Consider the following 19,522-nt stretch of genomic DNA (forward strand, 5'->3'; position numbering starts at 1 on the left):
GATGCTACCCAAATTCTGCAGGAACCCTCTCCCAACAGTCAATAACTACTCCGCAAGCTTGAATGCCACTGTGCAGAATAATGCTGCAGAAAAAAAACTCCCTCCTTCTACTCATTCTCTGTGCAAAAGCAGGTATTGCTGCCATCAGAACTGCAGTCACAGGCATTCAGTAGCGAGGAGTCTGTCTTTCAAAATATATCCAGTAGAGCTGAAGTCATCCTGTGGCATGAAATACTACTTTGCTTATGATGGCTGAGTTAACCACAGGATATAGAGCAGTAATGGGAGAAGGCAACTCATGCAGCTTTGAGTCTGACCCTCCAAAGACAGAACAGTGGTGACTAATTTGCTGCTGCCTGAGATCCCTTGATCAGTTCGCACAGTGCCCAGCCACAGTGCATAGGCAGATGGGATAACTGCTCCCAGCACTGAGCTCATAAATCCAAGAAACATCCTACTAGACAGGAAGGGAGAACAGACAGAAGTCAGCTGTATATCCGGACAAAGCAACCACATACCAGCTACTAGCCAGGAACTGTAACACAGCATCTCACTGCAAAGTAAGATCCCTCCCTTTAGGTACAAGCCCACTTTAAGTATTTATCTTTATTGGTTCCGCTCAAAAGAAGAGAAACAGTAATGATCCCCGAGTCTCACAGGCTGCACAGTCCACAGAAAGTCTGTATGTGCTGGCAATTAGTCAGCTCGGCTGGGCGTTCTGCTGCAGTCACACAGGACCTGAGGTGCATTAAGAAAAGCTTACCTTGGCCACCAGGGTACATACAGCGAAAGGCTCGCCCCAGTTCTTCCGCTTGGACCCTTCCTGCTGGTGTCAGTTCTCCACCCCACTTCAGAACCAGGAGAAGAGATGGGGAAGACTCTCTGCGAGCTTCTAGGAGGCAAACAGGCACTCACTACAGCAGGTCGCAAAGCTGAGCTTTGGGGAGGGGAGGTGCATGAGTGGGGAAACTATCAGAGCACTTGCAGGGTGTTCTCAACACTGGCTGACTCAATATCCACAGGAACCAAATCTGGCCTTTTCTGTGGCTTCAGCAAGTACCAAAATAAGAGTCTCTACCGTTTGAAGCTATGGGAGCTCCACCTGTATTTACAGGCTGACATTCATGAAATCAGAAGTATAAACCCTGTGGCACCAACCAGAGTGTATCAGTACACTACACTGTGCATCTCTCCAGCCCTTCTCAGGACAGCAGCAAAGACAAGACATGGGTCAATAATTCTCCTTTCATCTCCAGAGGCCTGTATTGGTGGGATAGCTGCATACTCTTGAACACCAGGCTTTAATATCACAGCAGAAACATCAGGTTTCTTTACCTTCATCTTCACTTGCAGCTTTTGGATGCCCATGAGGCAGATAGGTCAACTGCACCTTACGGTTAATGCCAGAAAAATGTCCATACCTGTCACAAGGAGAGGGGGAAAAAAAAATAAAACCAAATTAATTCCACTCACCCCTTCCCAGAGCTCCCGAGGCAGCATGCAGGGGGGAAAAAAAAAAAAATTTACAGGCATTGACTTCCTCCAGCAACGCTATTGTCAAAGGACGTAAACATTACACCACATAAACGTACACCTGTGAGCCAGCATGCAAAAGAGCCAAACGAAATTTTAAAAAAGCCCAACCCGCTCCTCCACCAATAAAATTCAGACTCATTTACTTGTCTGCTCTGTTCAGCTGACATCATTGTGTGCGTTCATATCCCAGAGGGTCTTTAACCAATCTTTGATAATTTCTATTTGCATCTTTAATAAGTGAATTAATGAAGTTACAGTAAAAACAGTCTACCAGCCATATAAGCACAAATATACCTACACCTCTAATCAGAGGAAAGAGCAGGGGAAGGAATCATGGCAAAAATTCATCTTCAGTGCTCCACAGAAATGGCATGAACACAGACACTGCCTGTGTATGCAGTGAACTATGGCTCTCTTGGAAACCCTCCTTATGCTTCTAACGTGCCAACGCTACCACATTGTCTTTTTTTTTTGGCTGTATGAAACCTAAGGGGACACAAACATCTTTTCATGTTTCCCAAGGTGCCTTTTGTTAAACTTTTGGCACCAGAACAACCTCATGTAAAACCACATTTGTTTCAAATTTATCAAAACACTTCATATCTATGTGGTCCCCATAAGACTCCAGTTCCATTCCTGCAGCAATGGAAGCTCAGCTTCATCTTGAGTTCTCTAGCTAAAAACCACACATCTGGAACAAGAATCACCATTCGTTTTGATGCCAAGGAGAAAAAGTTAGGAGCATGGCACCTTTCATGTATAGCTGCTAAAAGGGGATGCAGGAGTCTGACCTCTGGGGAACCAGCTGGCCAAGACATCAACAGCACAGCTTGCTTCTACATCACTTCCTTTTCCCGCATCTTCCTTGTTATCCCTTGCTGACCCACAGCCCTGAGACAAACCCACGTTGCCTCAAGACATTAGCTCTTACATCTCCAAGACGCTCTTCAGCTGCTCCAGTTTGGATTTCCTCTCCTCAATCTCACAGTCACTCTGTGTTCCCAGTTCCACCACAAGCTGCCGTGCAATGTCCAGCACTTCCTGTTGGAAAGCAGACACTGTCTCAAGCGTCCAGCAAATCTGGTTCAGACTCACCACTGTACTTTTGCAAGGCCTCCAGAAGGCTCCACCCAGCATCAGGACCACATACACACTCATTAAGGACACATTATTTCATAAGACACAGCTTGAGCAGGACAAACTTTTACGTTCCAGTCAGTTTCATCCTCACCCTGTATTCCAGCCCTGTTCAGAACCAAACAGATGCCTCAAACTCTCCCCACTTCACAGCTTGGAGTGTTCTCTCACCGAAGGCAACCACAACAGACAGGCTAGCTGCAGCAAGGCTGTTCCCATTCTACCATCTTCGTCTTAGCCAGGAGCAGTCTCCACTATGCTCTTGCCCTGCTGCGTACGCAGGGGGTAGGGGATGACACAGGAAGTGTTTGTGCAATGGACTGTTGCCCCTTTAAGGGTTTCCACCCTCCCGAAGAATTCCCTCGCACTGGGATCCGCATTACCTGCATCTCTCACACAGTAACCCCAGAGAGGGCTCCCCTCACCTGTAGCTGCTCTGGTTTCTTCAGCTTCAACTTCCCTGTCTTGTAGCCATCATATTTCTCAAATAATTCAAAGAACCTGAACAGACAACAAAGAACCCTGATCCAGTTTCTGCTGTTCCAGTGCTACAAGGATGGTCATCCCTACACATGCATTCATGCCCTGTTCTTCAAGGAGAACCAGTAGGCCCACAGACTCCTCCCTATGCTTCAGAAATCCCCCCAGAACAAGTGTGTTCAGCTTCAGGTAAGAAAAGGAAGTAGCCACTAGCTTCTCTTTGGTGAGGCACTTCACTTTACAGCACCTAGCAAACCTTCGCTCTTTCTTCCAGCACTCGCACAGAAGGTGCCAGGATCTGTATGGGAAAAGAAGGCTCCTTCAACGGAGCAGAAAGCATTTCCTGAATGGAACCATGGAAAAACACTGCCTCCCATGTACTCAGCCCTTCTGCTCCACTTATGGATTCAGCAGGTGGGCCCTCCTCATTTCCCAACAGTGCAGTGTCTTCTTGCCTTGGTTCTTACCGGGGATGCTTAACTTCCATCTTCATCTTCTGCTTTGGAGTTCGATCTCCATGCCGGATGACTGCAATAACACAACGAAGTTCCATCCTGGGGAAAAACAAGATACACCTCTCAAATACATCCGTAAGCTCCAGAATTACCACCAGAAAGTAGTTGTCGCTTCCCTCATCAGCGACAGAAATCCCCCCAGCCTAAAACTGGCACCAGTGCTAAGGCTGCAAGAGCAGTCAAAGTGGTGCAGACACGACCAGGCTCATGAGCACCGCAGCATCGTACTACGACAAGCAAAAACCAAATCTCTAGCAGATGGGAACCAGGCTAGATGTTACGGAATCTACAGATACGGCATTTTGAATTGTACCAAACTTCTTCCAAGAAAGGCACAGTTTAACGTGCCCAACTGATGTAATCTTCATAGCACTGCTTGGAAGGACATAGGAAAAAATCGACTTGGTCCTGAAGAATGATTATACAGTCAGGGTCCTGTCTGTGATCAACCAGTAACAGCTGTACATAGAGAGATTCTGCAGCAATCAGCCACTTGCAGGAACCAGTAGTTAGGCTGGCTCATTTCAGAAGGGCTATATGACTTTGCTTTTTCAGATATTAAAATATCCACCTATCTCTCTTGTAAGATCCCAGACAAATGGGGGTTGATTCTATCAGTTACACTGTCACAAGTTATAATGGGAGCCAGCAGCCCCATGAGCATGCAGTGTTTGCATTTGCCAACTTTATCCAAATGATCCTACGTTACAGGAAGGATGAACACATGCTCTCAGTTTACCTCTTCTGTAGCAACTATTTTTTTTCCTCACTTCATGCAAGCATGTTCAGGAGCACAGAGAAATCTTTGCCTTCATCTTTTAGCCTTCTGTAGTGGAAGACTAGTATGGCCAATAGTCTCAAATGGAGCCTTACGAGTGCACATACAATGTGAATACTTCAGCTAATAGTTTTCCACCCATTTCACCGGCAGCTTGAAACCCATTTGCTCTGAGCAGCTACCTACAGAACAGTGGTTCCAGTGAGCCAGGTAGAGTGATGCCTTAATCCCTTCCCTGTGCTGATCGAAAATTGAGGCCTCCTGAAAGCCATGAACAGTTTCTGTAATTCCCTCAAAGAATGCTCCTCTGCATTCATCACTCTTACAACTCATTTACCACCTATTGCCCATTTCCTGAGCATAAATGAACTTCCCACAGACATGTCTTCAGTGTCTCAACCAACACAGCTGCTGGGGAAAACTGCTGCTGGGTGATGCATGTCTCTTGGACATGGCTCGCACTTTGTCCCTCACGTAGCCATTAAAGGGATCCTTTCGAGAAGCTCGCAAGTACTCACATGGTGCCCGAAGTTGTGGGGACAATGGGAATATCTTCTGCCTCTGTTGGGATGGACCAGGGAATATGAAACTGGGGAGCCAATTCACGCATGATTATGTTTCTGAAAGAAATCAGAACACAGAGTTCATATGAAATGCCATTCTCTCAGTTCTCCTTTTCTTCCCCTGTGGTCCAGGTGAAAGGTTTGAGGAGAGCCACAGACAGCTTCTCCTCACCTTCCTTGCAGGGACATCTAACACACCATGGGCTAGTTAGAGCACCCAAAAGAGACAGGCACTTGCATCACTAACACTGCAGCTGGGCTTAGCATCCAATAGTGTCCTGTAAGACACACCTGGCTATAGACAAAGATAGCTAATCCCAATGCAGGCAGGAACTCTGGGGGCTAAGAATAATTAACCCCTTCCTCCCAAAGCCAGACCTTCCCCTGCTGAACAAATGTCCCCATCTGAACCATGCACAGACTTCTCCCACATATACTGGTCAGGACTCCAAATTCACTATGCTTTGCTACAGATTCCCTTACCCACTACCTAAACCTGAATTTTACATACCCAAGGATTTTGGCACAGTCATCGTAATACTTCATAGAGTTCTTCACAAAACTGAAGCCATTCACATCACAAACGAATGAGTGGCCATTTGCTCGCAGGAGGTCAAACCCACATACAGTTTGCTGCATGAGGAAACAGAGGACAGAGGATTCATAGGCACACTGTGAGGAAGCACAGCGAGCAGGACAGCAGATGCATAAGTCAAGCAGGGCTGAGAGGACACTCTGTCAGCATACACTGTCCAGTTCAGCTCCACTGGCGTCTCCAAAGGCACAATTGCTGTAGTAGTTCTCCATTTCATGCCTGTCTCATCGGTCTTGAAGCAGTTAGCAGTAACAGGCCCTTTAGAGGAATCTCCACACCTTCACAGCTCTAACAAGGGCCCAATCCATGAACTCCTGTATTAAGCAAGTTAGTGCTACTGCAAAGAGCAATAAGGGTATAAGAAAGCTCCTGTCTCTCTTGCCTCTAAATTCAGCTGTTATGAACCAGACTACAGAGATAGAGAAAATAAGCAGTGCATGCACAGACATCCACCAACGCATGGAAAAGGTTTTAATGCAGAATAAACCCACAGCTGTACCAGAACAACTACATGGGATGCAGATTGCAGTGGGTCCAGGAACAAGTAGCCAAGTGCTGCTTCTGCTGACATTGCTAATGAAGCAGAACAGGTCCTATAACTCTACCTAGACTCACATACACATTCACCCCACCTACCTATAAGTAAAACACAAATACGCATCAAAGCCAGGTCAAGAAGAGGATGAAAAAGGTCAAGGAAAAGATGACCAGGCTATCCACACAAGCATGAAACAGCAAAGGAGGGATCAGTGCAGATCAGATGGACAGCAGCATGCTTAGAATCTGACATCAAATGCTCAGACGCAAGCTGGGCACCAGCCACCTCCCAGCACAGAAGGCATCTGCTGTAGGCCCTCCCGCCCTCCCAGCCATCTCTGACCAGCAAACTGCCAGGGCCACCTGCACCCAGCTGGCAGAGAGAACTGGCACCAGGCATGGAACACAGACACGTCGGAGATAGGTACGGGCAACAGACTCAAGCTCATACAGGTGCCTGAGTCATGGAGCAGACATTCCAGGGAGCATTCTGCTTGCATAGGAGAGAAAACACACAAACCTTAAAGGCTACACAGACTTTCCTGGCAACTAGCTTCTCCATGGCAGTCAGCATGACTGGATAACGGATTTCTTTCCCTTCACTGTCCCGTTCAACCTTCCCATCCAAAGCAGGGGATTTGCGAGCCTCTGCATGGGCATAGTCTGGCCCAACAGTGTACACCTGAGAAGAGAAATAGTTACTCCTGACATTACCCCTAGACTAACTGCAGCCTCCAGAAAGTATTTCTATTGCAGACACACACAGAAAAAAAGATTAGATGCTCTCATACACTCTTCTTGTTAGGGTCTGCAGAATACTAGCTCCTCACTTTCTGATCCAAGCTGCACAATCAGCACCTCACAGGTTAAAAAAAAAAACACTCCAGAATCTGCTAAGTAGGACTGCCCAAACTTCAGCTACCCAGGTTTTCCTTACCTTTACATCAGTGCCATCTGTAGGCATGAACTCTTCATAAATGTATGAGCCTGTCTTCCTTACACTGCTCTCTGGGGAGTACACACTACTCCTGCTGCCAATCTGAAAGCATAGAATAAAAACTTCAGGGTAGACCATAGGTTTTCTTTCCTTAGATGGAAGGACAAACAACATAAATTTCATTAAAGAACTAGCTGAACATCTCTCAGAACCCCCAGCTATTATAGCACAATAATTCATGAAGGACAGAAGAGACTCCAAAATGCAGACACTAAGTACGTCCTTTTCCAGGCTTTAAAGAGGAAAAAGTTATTATAGACCACTAGGTTGACTCCAATCACTAGAAGAATATGGAACAAAAACAGTGGATAAAAACACAGAAGGTAAGGAGCCTAGCTAATAAGCAAATTATAACAAGTTATGACAAATCATAGTCAGATCAAATTAACTTCTTTTTAGGACAATGCAACAGATCTTATAGACAGGAGCTAATGCCATTTTCATTTTTAGTGAGACTTTGGATACAATCTCAAGTGACATGCCTCTATGTAAAAGCTAAGGAAACGATCATTTTAAGATTACTAATAGCAGATGCATAACTGGTTGGAAAATCAGATTCCATAGTTATTAATGGTTCGCTGGTAAAGCGGAGGAAGTGAGTAAGGGCAGACACAGATTTCCTGTGGAATCTAGGAAAAAATACTGCATTTATTACAAGCTACACTAAGCTAAGGGCAGCAAGCATGTTAGAGGACAAGAACAGAAGTAAAAAATCATCTTGATAAACTGAAGAAGTAATCTGGAAAAGACAGTTACGCAGTTCAATAAGGGACACAGTTCTTAAGGACTGCTAAACAGGACACAGGTAAAACAGAGGATAGTGAAAGTGCAGTCAGCACTAGCACCAGAATGTGTCTTTCTGCAATTCCCAACTCAGTGGGATTTAACTGTAAATTTTACAAAGGTATAGACTACCCCAAAACAAGATCTTCCTTCTCCCTTCCCCAAAACTCCCCCCTGAAGTCACATAGGTCTCTCAGATCCACAGATCTGTTGGTTCCAACAGCAAAGCTGGAGTGCCCCTCACCTTCCGAAAGAGCCGCTGGCTGCCCCCACCTGCTGAGGTTGGGTAGTAAATATACACGTTATGGTCTTCAGCACTGACTGGCTTCTCTACAAATGGCTTTGGGAAAACAGCTCCATTTACCTCCACGTGGTCCTCTCCTTCCACTAAGTTGCATTCTGAAGACAAAGCACAGTAGCAGCATGTTAGGTAAGGGGGCAAACAGCCCTACTGCAGAGCTGAACCCCTTTGGTCCTGGCCAGTCAGCCAACTTCATTATTTTGGCCTTTGATCAGTGTCCAACTCAGTTGACAAACTTATGAATGAGGCCTGTTTCAACTCATTATCAGTGCTGATCTCTGCAGAATATCTTAAAATGGTATAGTATGCAAAAATGGCTCTCAGCAGTGCCTGGACATTTACCTTCTGGTCTATCAGGGTCTCGATTGAGCACAGCATAGCGGGGCAAGTCTATTCCCTCTTGTTGAAGAATCCGATACACTTCCCGCCTGTAGAGGACAGAAACAATGAGGATCAACAGAAGAGTCTGGAAGGTCCTCAGTACATACCAAGGGAAAGGCTTCATTTTCACTGATGAAAAACAGTCAAATGCACATAAAGTCTCAAGACAGAATGCAAATACTTCTCAGCGTGTGCTCTCCGGATGAGACCCACAAGCTATAGGGCATGCCTCAGCCCTACCCCTTATGGAAGCATCCCAGATTAGACCTCTGCCTGGCTTAAATGGGGATGCCCAATCCACAGCAACACACCCAGCAAATGCTAACTACCCAGATGTACCCCCTCAAAGGGTGTCGTCACACTCAGCGGCCCATCGCCCGTGCTTTACTTTGCACCTGACATCAAAGGGGGAGCTGCATTTCTCTCACCAGGTAGAACGTATGGTGCCTATCAGCACCCACAGGAATGCTGCCCACAACCCAAAGACGTGCGAAGTCTGGTGTCTGGTATTAACCCTACTCATCTGCAGTCAAAGCACTCTGACTACATGAACTGAAGTACATGACTGTAAGTTAGCATTTGACTTCTGACTAACTTAACCCATCAACTTAACTTACCAAGAGCTGACTGAAAGGCCTCTTGAAGTGTCTTACCAATATACCCTCTTCGAGGGAGGGGTATACGCCTTCCAATATTCCCTCCTCAGCCTGGCCTTGCTGCTCCCAATTTCTGCCCCGGAATCCCATCTCACTACTTGGCTCTCTTCCTCAGAGACCAATCTTTTTGTCTTAGTCATGCCAGTCTCATTCTGTGAGATCATGTTCTCTTTTAATTCACTCAGCCTTTCCTTACAGTGCATTTGTACCAGAAGATAAAATATGCCATGTTTCAGTGGTTTCACTCCCAAACCTATTTCCTTCATGTTACGGGGGAACAACCCCTAAAAGCCACTGCCAAAATGTCATTCCCCCTCCCCCTCATTTGCTTATGGCCAGGAAGATGAAGCTTGCACAGCACGCTGAGGAGGGGAATCAGTTGAAGAGGGAAGAGGCTTTAGAGGATCCCAGGCACCTACCTGTCCTGGATGTAATACTGCATATCAAGGTCATTAATCAAAAACGGCCTGCACAGCTTGGCATAAGCAACTGCCTTATCCAGTGGAAATCCTGAAATGCAGGGTGGTGGGGGTGGGGAGGGAGAAAAGAAAAAGATGAATGGAAACGCCCTTCTGCAGATCTCGGGTAGGATAAGGCCTGCCACGCAGACTTTTACCTTTGGAGTGGAAGGAGATAAGGCAGTCACAAGAGGGCCAGTTCTCTACTGGTTCATTCAGAATAACGTCTTCCCCCATAATCACCACTGTGATATACTCAAACTTGCACAGACGCTCCAGAATCTGCGTCATGGGCTTTGACTTGGACTTTTTGGTCATGGCACATATTCCAACCACAATCTGCCGGTCAGGCGGCTAAGGGAAGACACAGGGCAGTTTAGTACGGGGTCAGCTACTTTACTGAATTCAAACTGTAATAGCACAGAAATACAGCAACTGGGAACAAGTGAGGGATTTTCTTCTAACCACCTCCACTCCCAGCTCTTGCTAGACTCAAACCCACATACACTTCCAGCTCCCACTAGATTTCACCTGTAGATGTCGTAAAGAAACATCCCAAAACAACGGCTTCTTTGCCAGGTGATCTGTATCTCTTCCTCCTTCTTGGCACTAATGCTAAGGTCAGAAAGAAATATCTGGCACCGGAAAAAGCAGCAGGGACTGAAATCCTGTACTGTGTTCTTTGGCCTATAACTCACAAAGACCGCTGATAGTCAGGAGGACTCCAAAAAGCCACAAATGCTGTACTGTATAGCAAAAGACTCCAGGAGCTCAGCTTGTTTGTCTTGTCCGAGAGAAAACAAAGGAGAAACGACAGCACTAGCTACGAGTAGAAGAGAAACAGCACCAAGGACTCTCCCATCTACCTGACAAAGGTACAGCAAGATCCAGTGGGAAGAAGTTAAGTTAACTAAGTACAGAGAAAAGGCATGTATTGTAAATAGCACCAATAACAGAAGCTGAGAAACAGGCTAAGGTCTGTGGTGAATTTTCCATCGCTGACTTTTTAAACCCAGAATGGGTGTTTTCAACAGATTAATTCTGGCCCAGGCAAGATTAAACTCAGTGAGGTCATCTAAAGAGATACATGTAGGACTGCAGATATACAAGACACAGAATGGTGGCTTCAGACTGTAAACTGAGACTTGTGAAGTTACTGCACCAACTCCCAAAGCCAAAGGCTCAGATTCCACAGCAAAAAGAGTATCTGGGAAGTCTAAGGGCTTCCAATTCCTTTGCCCCACCTGCTAAAATAGCTCTTTATTGGGTATGAAGGTACATAACGCTGTGTATTTTGAGCCCATATAGGCTCCTAGGTCAACAACACAGCTGCAACGGAGACTTAAGAGTACAGAGCCAGCGTGAATAACAGCTGCGCTGGCATACGGCCCCAGCAACTCACACAAGGAGAAGCAAAGCCCCTGCAGCACCCCAAGGCCCTGGTGCAGAACACAGCACATAACAGAGAAAAACAGCAGATTTCACTCTTGGCTCCAATCTGCCTCCCTAGACTTGCCCTGCTTTCACTGTTCCTTAGCTCCACTTTGCTCAGTTCTCAGCTAGACTGATTAGCCGGGACTATTGGAGTCAGTTTTCCAATCTGACATCTCTTTGACTGAAAAATAGTTGCTTCTTTCTCTTACAAGTCACAGCTTATGGAGCAAGAACTGAGGTGCGGGGAAAAGAAAAAGATTAAAAACAAACCAAAAAAACCCGGCAGTCTCAACCACCTAAAAATGCAACAAACACTTGCCACTCCAATCACTGGAGCATCAATACTGTATCACTGGATTCTTCCTAAAGGCGAATTCCCACGGGCTGCTGATATATTTCATCCTCAATGCAATTTCTGTCTGGAATCCTGTACTGGAACAGGCAGCAGATCACCATGCAACACTGTAGGGCTTCCACATGGGGGAAAAGCAGCTCCTCTTACCCAGAGAGGAGGAAATGTTACTTCTAACATGTCAAAGGCATCAAACAGTTTCTCTGGGATGGACAGATGATTTTCTCAAGAGCAAAGTGTGGTGGTGCATTCCACCCCACTCTGGAATAATTTGGTCAGCCCGTTCCAAAAAAACAAACACCAACCTCCTCCTCCCCACCAACTTAAAACGATAAGCCCCAGTGGAATCGACAGAGTAAAAGGTCAGGAGTTTCTTTACTCCATTGCAGTGCCCTTGCCTGCAGGTCTTGCAGAGACAAGTCCCAGCTATTCACGGTTTCCTTTGCATTATCTTTAGAGAGCTACTTTACCATCCTTAAAGAGGAGGTCAGCACATGCTGCCCATTACATATTCTACCTGTGCTACAGGATACACCTGTATTGGCCCTCAGAGGCTGCATCATACACCAAACAGAAAAGACAGGAAAACAGTAGATTAAAGTTCTGCAAGGCCACTACGTACTATCCTAAGGTTACGCCAGTGCAGTCTAGCACAAGTCGCAGTCCATTCAGCCCACTAAGAGGAGAAAGAACTTCAGTGAACGGAAGGGCCTCTGAACAAATGCCCCTAACAAAGGCCATTGCGGGAGACCAGAGGAGTGGGTTGAATAAGGGCCAAAAGCAATGAGAAGCTGGGGATGATTCTCCTTTCTGCATTCTGCTCCTGCAGAGTACAGAAAAGAGGAACTGCTTCAACTCTGCACACACTTCTTTGCCCTATTCACAATTCCCACAGTTTTCCTCAAAAACTTCCCTAGCAAAACAGAAAGATTCATAAGTGATTTAGGCTTAAATTGACAGGACAAAGTTGTCTGGTATTGGACCTGAAAAAGACCTGCAAAGCAAAAAGGCTAAAATTTACTGCACCATGAGACACTAAGCCTGACAGTATGACAGCGCGGTGCATCCCATCAGGGATGACACAGCCCCTCCACACGACTGTGCCATGTGGCCTGGTGCCGAGACCCTGAAGTCCTGACGGCCTGTGGCCTCCACGGTAACCACTCAAAATCTGGCTGAGACCCACAGATTCCGCACAGGTGCTCCAACCCAGAATGCCAGGACCTCCTTACCGATTCCTCCTCTTCATCATCTTCAAAGAAATCAATTTCGTCTGTCTTCATGTTTGATCCGAGGAAGTCCGTCTCATCATCCCTGGAACCCACAACGAACCTGGGAGTGGGGTTTTCTCCTTCACTGGAGGTCGTCAGGGACGACATTGTAGCCTTGGTGGCCGACCATCCCGCTCTGGAATCATAATACACAAAAGAGATGAGGAAGGTCTGCCGACGCTGGGCAAGCCAGGGGCTGATGCTACTGGAAGGAGGTCAGGACGGGCAGCTCAGGGACTGATATGGCTGAATGAACCCAGGGACAGGCTGCCCAGCACAAAGGGGGAGAACCAAGGTGGGGGGCAGAAAGCCTTCAGGCAGAGGCGGGGCAGGAGCCAGCGCTGCTGGAGGAGACTCTCGGGGTGGGAGGGCGCACGTGGCTCCAGAAGCATATTAGATAGGCAGACCCATTAACCCATTTGCAGCAAGTGGGAAAGGGACAGTGTCAGGGACAGTGTCACTGCTGGCGTTGAAATAATTTAAACCTTACAATGATGCATGCTCCAATCCGTTGCCTAAATCATTGACCAGGACAGTGGATATATGTGTGGCCTCATACACCCAAAGACTTCAACTGTGACTCCAGAAGTTAGGATGAAGCTTAGGAGAATGAAGGTGAATTTCCAATCCCCAGTTTTCATTCCCTTAGCTCAAGACGACCTACAATAACAGAAAGACTAGTCTGAGAGGCACGAGAGTTTGAGGGAGGAAGGAAAGGAAGAAGAAGTGACAACTCTTAGATAAGGAAAGACGACACAGAGAAAGCAACAGCAATAGTTTGGGCTGCAGATCAGGGCTTTGGGTTTGCAAGCTAGTTCTGATTTACTGTGTGACCACAGACACTGATTATCAAGATATAATATATGCTTTATATATACACACCAAGAAAGCAGGGCATCTTGCACTATCATCTATGTAGTAGCACTCACTGTCTGCTGCACAACTGACAGTGTGAACACACCGTACGTATGGCCTGTATGCACCAAGGACACAGCTGTTCACCTCTGCCAAAAGCTGCACGTGCATAAATGTCAAGCAGTTACCATTTATCTTGTTTTCCCCAACTATAAAATGGTGAAAAGCATTCTTCTTGTGCAAGTATGTGCAGCCTTGAGAAGAGAACTTTGTAAACACCTTATGTTATTAAGTACTTCCTAAGAGTGGACAAGACACACTACCACTGCCTCTCAGGCTCTTAAATGATTTCCAACATTACTCAGACTGACAGTTATTGCATTTCCTATTCTTTTGAAGCACGCTTCCCCTTACAGCCAGCATACCCCAGCACACTATACTGCCGTGTACAGCTCCATCAGTTCCCCGTCATCTCTGACAGCTCTTCACAGAGCAGAGGAGACCATTCAGATGACATCTGCCTGCTGCCAGCAGTTTCACAGTAGATGAGAATCCCCTCATGGAGAACAAAGGAGGGAGATTGACTTAATCTATTTGAGCAGGGTGGGAACAAGCAAAAGAATCAAACACACAGACAGCAACCCAGCTGGTTGTGAAATCCCCCTGGAAATAAGTGTAAAAATAAAGTATGTCTCCACGCAGCAAGGCTGCGCACATTCTCAGAGAGGACAGGAGACTCACCAGGTAAGTGCTCAGAGAGAGCACCGAAGCAGAAATACACCAAACAGCCCTGAAGCCACACTGCGAGAAAGGGGCTCAACAGCACATCTATAAGTTAACATACCAGATCTACTGGGGGAGCCCACGCCAACACAACAGACACCAGAGAGGCGACACACCAAGACCAAACTTTGCTCCTACCGTACCAAGGACGATCTCCTCGGCATTACTGCCAGCTCACTCCAACGCTCTGCTTGCACGCTGCTCCCGCATGCACCTTGAGGCACGGTGCTCATCCAGAACAGAAGAGTGTCTAAAGTAGCAAGGGTCAAAGCTGTAATTCACCATCAGTGCTCTCTGCTGGTGCCAGTAACAGTGCTGGCAGACCAGGCTGTACAGGCAGTTTTCACTGTGTGCTCCATATAATCCTACTAATACAACACGGACAAGAGTAGGATTCCCAAATTATTCAGGAACTATCTTTGTTCTTGGGCTCTGCTGCCTCAGCATGTCAGCACAGAAAGAGGCCTCAGCAAGTATGCTGTCAGCTTGGGGGCTGATGATTTAATGAAATAAAGCATGCGAGAAGAGGAGGAGGGCTGTTCTCTCCAATCCCTTACCCTCCCCTCCCTCCTTGAAAAATAGATCAGGCAGCAGAAAAACCTTTGCCCTAAGAACTGAGAAATCAACAGGTTCTCTACACTCCTGCTTCTATCCCAGAAAAAAAGCCGCTACCTTACCCTGTAGCTATTTCCATAGGTCACGACACGCCATACTAAAAAGCCTCACTGAAGCGTCAAGAACCCCCTTGGTGTTAACAGCGAGAGCCTCGTTATCCCACAGGTTGTTTCTGGCGTGGGGAAGGGGTGGCAGCATAACCAGAATCTTCTCCAACTTTCTGTTCAAACTAGATCTCTTCTCTGGATTTCTATGAAGCCAGGATATAGCCTCTCGATGTAACAGAACTGTCAGCCACAGGCATAACTAAGGCGCCTAAAATTCAAACAGACCGTGACCCTTGAAGGGAAACGCACAATGGAGCACTATTTTGGTCGGTATCAAATGCTAGTAACATCAGGTTTTGTAGCCATGCCTGAACCAGCTGTAGTGCTGGGCTATCACAGAGCTTACTTTGCCAGAGGTGTGGCAAATTCCTACAGGAACAGTACCAGCAAAGTTCCCGCACGGTGCTCAGCCCACACCTTCACTGCTGCTTCTTTTCTCCAAACCTAGAGCTATGCGAGATGCGCAGGCAGCAGCCGTGTTTGCTTCTCAAGCGCATATGCTGATGAACACATGGTTCCTCATCTTTCTCATTGCCTCCTGAGCTGACTGCTCCTAAAGGTCACACATCCAGGCCAGTACCCATGTGCTGAGAGTGCTGCAGGTCTCCAACCTTTCACAAACCACAGCAGGAAAACTAAGTGTTGAGCTAAAACTGCTGGCTGAACTCACTGAGAGAGTCAAAAGCACAGCCCTCACACACACACAAAAACAAAAGAAAAAAAAAACAACACACAGAAAAACTCAGTTAAGCAAGGTTATGGTTTTGAGTACAGATCTTCAGACTTTCTAATCCCATCACAAGCACATGAGGAAACGTACGCCAGCTACTTACAGCTGCAGACATTCTTGCGCTGCCTCCCAACGAGGGCACGTATGATCTGCTACACAGTCATACCAAAGGTTAAGGTAATTAACTAACGGCAATCATGAGCTGCTGACACACAACCTAAAATTGAGATGTCAGCCTTGCCTGCCCTAAGTGTTCTGGGACTAATTCTTCAGCTCTCTAGATTGCCCTGTATTAGGGACAAGAAATGAGACAGTAAGATGTTTTCAGGTTCCCCAGCAGATCATTCTGGTGCTGTTCAGCTAAGGGTGTTCACAGATTAAGAGAGGTATCTTGTGCCCCACTTTGAAATACCAAAAATTTAGAAGAGAAGGGAGTATGATCAGGTCTTATACTGACTTTGCACACCATGTGGCATTGACACTGTTCACACCAGTGAAAGTTTTTTAATGTTATTAATGGAACCTGTTATAGGTGCCGCTGTATGATTTCAAAGTACAGTCCCTACCGCGGAGGGCTGAAGGACAAGAGCTGCCTTTGCTTGCAGCATGCAGCAACCGAACAAGGCTGACCGCACCGCTGGCGGTAGCGCCCGTAAGAGGCGGGTCTAGGTCGGGACACGAGGCCTGTGCACTCCCGGGAACCCAGGGGAAGCATCTGGATGGAGGTCAGCAGAGCACAGGGCACCACCGCGTGCAAGGCGGCAAGGATGAACTAGGTTGTAGAACCTCAGCCTGATTTAAGGCAGTTCAAGTATCTGCAACGCTGCAATCTTTATGAATACGTGCAGTTGGTATTTTAAAAAATACTAATGCTGGGAAGGTCTTGTTGAACTCCATAAAACCGCATTAAAACACACTGAAAACGGGCCTCAATCTCACATGTGTATAACCAGCAAAGTAACTTTGCCTAAAGAGTTAATCCCATTGTCATAAGGACTTTGTATTAAAGGTTAATTACACACTTAAATGCAAAAGGTGATGCTGTACTCTTGTCAAAAACTAAGTGGCGTAAACTCTTAATTGCTTCAAAACAAAACTATTGCAGAGTTAATAATTAAAAGCTATTTGGACTTAGTGTATTAAAACAAGCTTGCCATGTTCCATTTGCATAGTTCAATGTGTTCAAAACCAGGATACCGAAGTTGCAATTCTAAAAGTGCAATTCTAAAAGTGCAATTCTAAAAGTGCAATTCTAAAAGTGCAATTCTAAAAGTGCAATTCTAAAAGTGCAATTCTAAAAGTGCAATTCTAAAAGTGCAATTCTGCCTGTTTGAGAGGCATTTTCGGTAACCCCAAATCCATCAGCAATTTCAAACACAGATGGAGTACGTCAATGGTTAAAACGTTTCATGCTTCCTGACTAGGAGGAGTTCTCTCTCAGGGAAAGCGCTGCTGTTTGCAAATTTAGTAAAAACTCTTGGCTTATTTCTACCTCTGAGCAAGTGTTATGCTGCTCACACAGCAAGTGTAGCAGTGAGACCCAATCTTGTCTTTTTCATGGGATCATTTGTTAAATGCGAAAATTCAGAGCAGCAAATTTTCTGAGATTGTAATTGTTAGTAATTTTTTTTATTAACAAACTGAAGCATAAAATAATTTTCCCAATGTTTTTTAAAAAGAGGAAAGAATAGAAACAAGCTTAAATATGCATGCCTTTAATTTTAGAAGGATTCATATGTTGGCTAATTTTGCTTTATAATTCCCCAACTGCAACCTGTGGACCCACTAGCACTCGAAAGCTGTAATTTTTACCCTTCCTTCCAGTGCACAGCAGTGATAATTTCCCTGCGGAGTGGTTACTCACGTACTTGCACCCTCTCCTCACGCATCAGGCGGGGTACAAACACTAACCAGTCCGGCTCCTCCGCACTTTCCAGAAGACTTCCACGCAGGAGTCTCGAGGTTGTCTAGCAGCATGTTAGCAGGAAAACAAGCGTCAAGGAGGAAGCTGGAGCTCATTCACCGCACATGAACTTCCCGTAACAGCGGTTCACCGAGGGCTTTCGCCCCGTGATAAGCAGACGGCAGCCACCACCTCTCACGAGTAGAGCTTCCCCGGGCCGCTCCAGGGCAGGAGCGCTCACACGGGTGTTCGGTACGGGGAAGGGAACGCAGAGCAGCGAGTTCAAACCCCGGTACCAGCCCTGCAGGGCACCGCACCCGCCCGGCCGGACCCCGGGGACACGGGCGGGGCAGCCCGCAGCGAGCTCCCCCGGCCGCTCCCCGCCCCGTCCCGTCCGTCCCCCCGCGGAGGGGGGCACACGGCTGCCAGGGGCGGCACACACGGCCCGGCCCCCCCCAAGGGCTGGCGCGGCGCGGCCGGGTCTGGCCGCCGGGGCGCGGAGGGGCTCCGCGAGACGCCGCGGCCCCGGCAGCGGCTGCCGCCCTGGGCTCGGCGGCCCCCGGCCAGGCCGCGGCGGCGGAGAGGCAGCCCGGGCGCCGCCGGGCCGGGAGAGCCGCCGGGCGCCGCCGCAGGCCCGAGAGACGCCCGCGGCCGCGGCAGGGCGGCGCAGGGGGCAGGCCCGAGCCCCGCGGGCGGCCGGGCGCGGCAGGCCCCGCGCCGGGGAGCAGGGCTGGGCCGCGCCCCGCCACCTGCCCGGGGCGCCCGCCGCGCCGGGCCCAGCAGCAGCAGCAGCAGCGTCGCCGCCCCCCCGGCCCGGCCCGGCCCGGCCCGCAGCCCCGGGACTCCGGAGCCCCCCGGCGCACCCGCGCCGCCACCGCGCCCCGCCGACCGGCGGCAGCAGGGGGCGCCCCGCCGGCGCCGCCATTTCCGCTCGCTCACCTGCGGCCGCCGCGCTCGCCCCGCGCGTCGTCATCGCCGCCGGCCAGTCACGACGCGCTCGCCGTCGCCGCCAGCCAATCGGCAGCGGGGGGCGGGGACGCGGGCCGGGCGGCGCGGCGGCCCCTGGCGGCGGCGAGGGGCGCTGCCGCGCGCACGTGGGGCGCGGGGCGGCCGGGCCCGGCGCCGCCCGCGGGCCCGCTCGTCGCCGTGGCAACGGCCCGCGCTCCCGGCGCCGCCGCGGCCCTGCGGCGTCCCGCGACCGCTGCGGCCCGGGACGGCGGCGGCGCGCGGGGCCGCGGACGGGGCGGACGGGACGGGCCGCTCCCGACGGCCGCGGCCGGTGCTGCCGCGGCCCCGCGCGCCGGGGTCCCGGGGAGCGGCTCCGGCGGGGGGGGCGGCCCGCGCCGAGCCCTGCGCCCGCCCCCGCCGGCCCCCGGCACCGCCCCCCCGCCTCCCGGCTCCGGTGCGCGGACTTCGCCCCGGCCGCGCCCGCGGCGCCGCCGGCCCTGCCCGGCCCTGCCCTGCCCTGCCCTGCCCGGCCCTGCCCGCGGTCCCGGGCGGGGGGCGCCCGCGGGGGCAGCGGTGCCGTTTGCTGCCCGGTGCCCGGTGCCCGGTGCCCGGTGCGCTGCGCTGCCCGGTGCCCCGCGCGCTGCCGCCGCCGCCGGCGCTGTCCAGGGCGCGGTGCTGAAGGCGGCGGCGGCCCCGCGGCCCCCGGCGGCGGCTCGGGGCGGGGCGGGGCGGGGCGGGGCGGCCCGGGCAGGTGGCGGTGGCGTCGCTCCCCCCCGCGCCGGCGGCTCCCCGCCCCCGCGCCCTGCC

The 19,522-nt window shown here is 49.5% G+C and overlaps 1 protein-coding gene across 13 annotated transcripts in view; it reads right to left on the bottom strand.

Moving 5' to 3' along the window:
* Positions 1 to 18,830, bottom strand: part of PPIP5K1 (diphosphoinositol pentakisphosphate kinase 1) — a 54,202-nt gene extending 35,372 nt beyond the window's left edge. For 3 of the 13 annotated variants that reach the window (XM_064517753.1, XM_064517752.1, XM_064517751.1), the window contains exons 1-17: positions 18,707 to 18,777; positions 14,551 to 17,831; positions 13,265 to 13,434; positions 12,736 to 12,910; positions 9,876 to 10,071; positions 9,679 to 9,769; positions 8,565 to 8,650; positions 8,166 to 8,320; positions 7,079 to 7,180; positions 6,662 to 6,823; positions 5,521 to 5,642; positions 4,965 to 5,066; positions 3,621 to 3,707; positions 3,099 to 3,174; positions 2,468 to 2,577; positions 1,336 to 1,421; positions 764 to 892 (exon numbers count right to left, since the gene is read on the bottom strand). In XM_064517753.1, coding sequence (XP_064373823.1) covers positions 764 to 892; positions 1,336 to 1,421; positions 2,468 to 2,577; positions 3,099 to 3,174; positions 3,621 to 3,707; positions 4,965 to 5,066; positions 5,521 to 5,642; positions 6,662 to 6,823; positions 7,079 to 7,180; positions 8,166 to 8,320; positions 8,565 to 8,650; positions 9,679 to 9,769; positions 9,876 to 10,071; positions 12,736 to 12,882 — 1,651 coding nt within the window. In that variant the 5' untranslated portion in view covers positions 12,883 to 12,910; positions 13,265 to 13,434; positions 14,551 to 17,831; positions 18,707 to 18,777. Of the gene's footprint in view, positions 1 to 763; positions 893 to 1,335; positions 1,422 to 2,467; positions 2,578 to 3,098; positions 3,175 to 3,620; positions 3,708 to 4,964; positions 5,067 to 5,520; positions 5,643 to 6,661; positions 6,824 to 7,078; positions 7,181 to 8,165; positions 8,321 to 8,564; positions 8,651 to 9,678; positions 9,770 to 9,875; positions 10,072 to 12,735; positions 12,911 to 13,264; positions 13,435 to 14,550; positions 18,153 to 18,706 lie in introns of those variants that run through there. The other 10 variants (XM_064517746.1, XM_064517745.1, XM_064517743.1 and 7 more) reach the window with 10 other exon arrangements.
* Positions 18,831 to 19,522: the final 692 nt, after the last annotated feature.

This window comes from Dromaius novaehollandiae, chromosome 10 (genome assembly GCF_036370855.1).
Source record: "Dromaius novaehollandiae isolate bDroNov1 chromosome 10, bDroNov1.hap1, whole genome shotgun sequence".
Lineage (NCBI taxonomy): Eukaryota > Metazoa > Chordata > Aves > Casuariiformes > Dromaiidae > Dromaius > Dromaius novaehollandiae.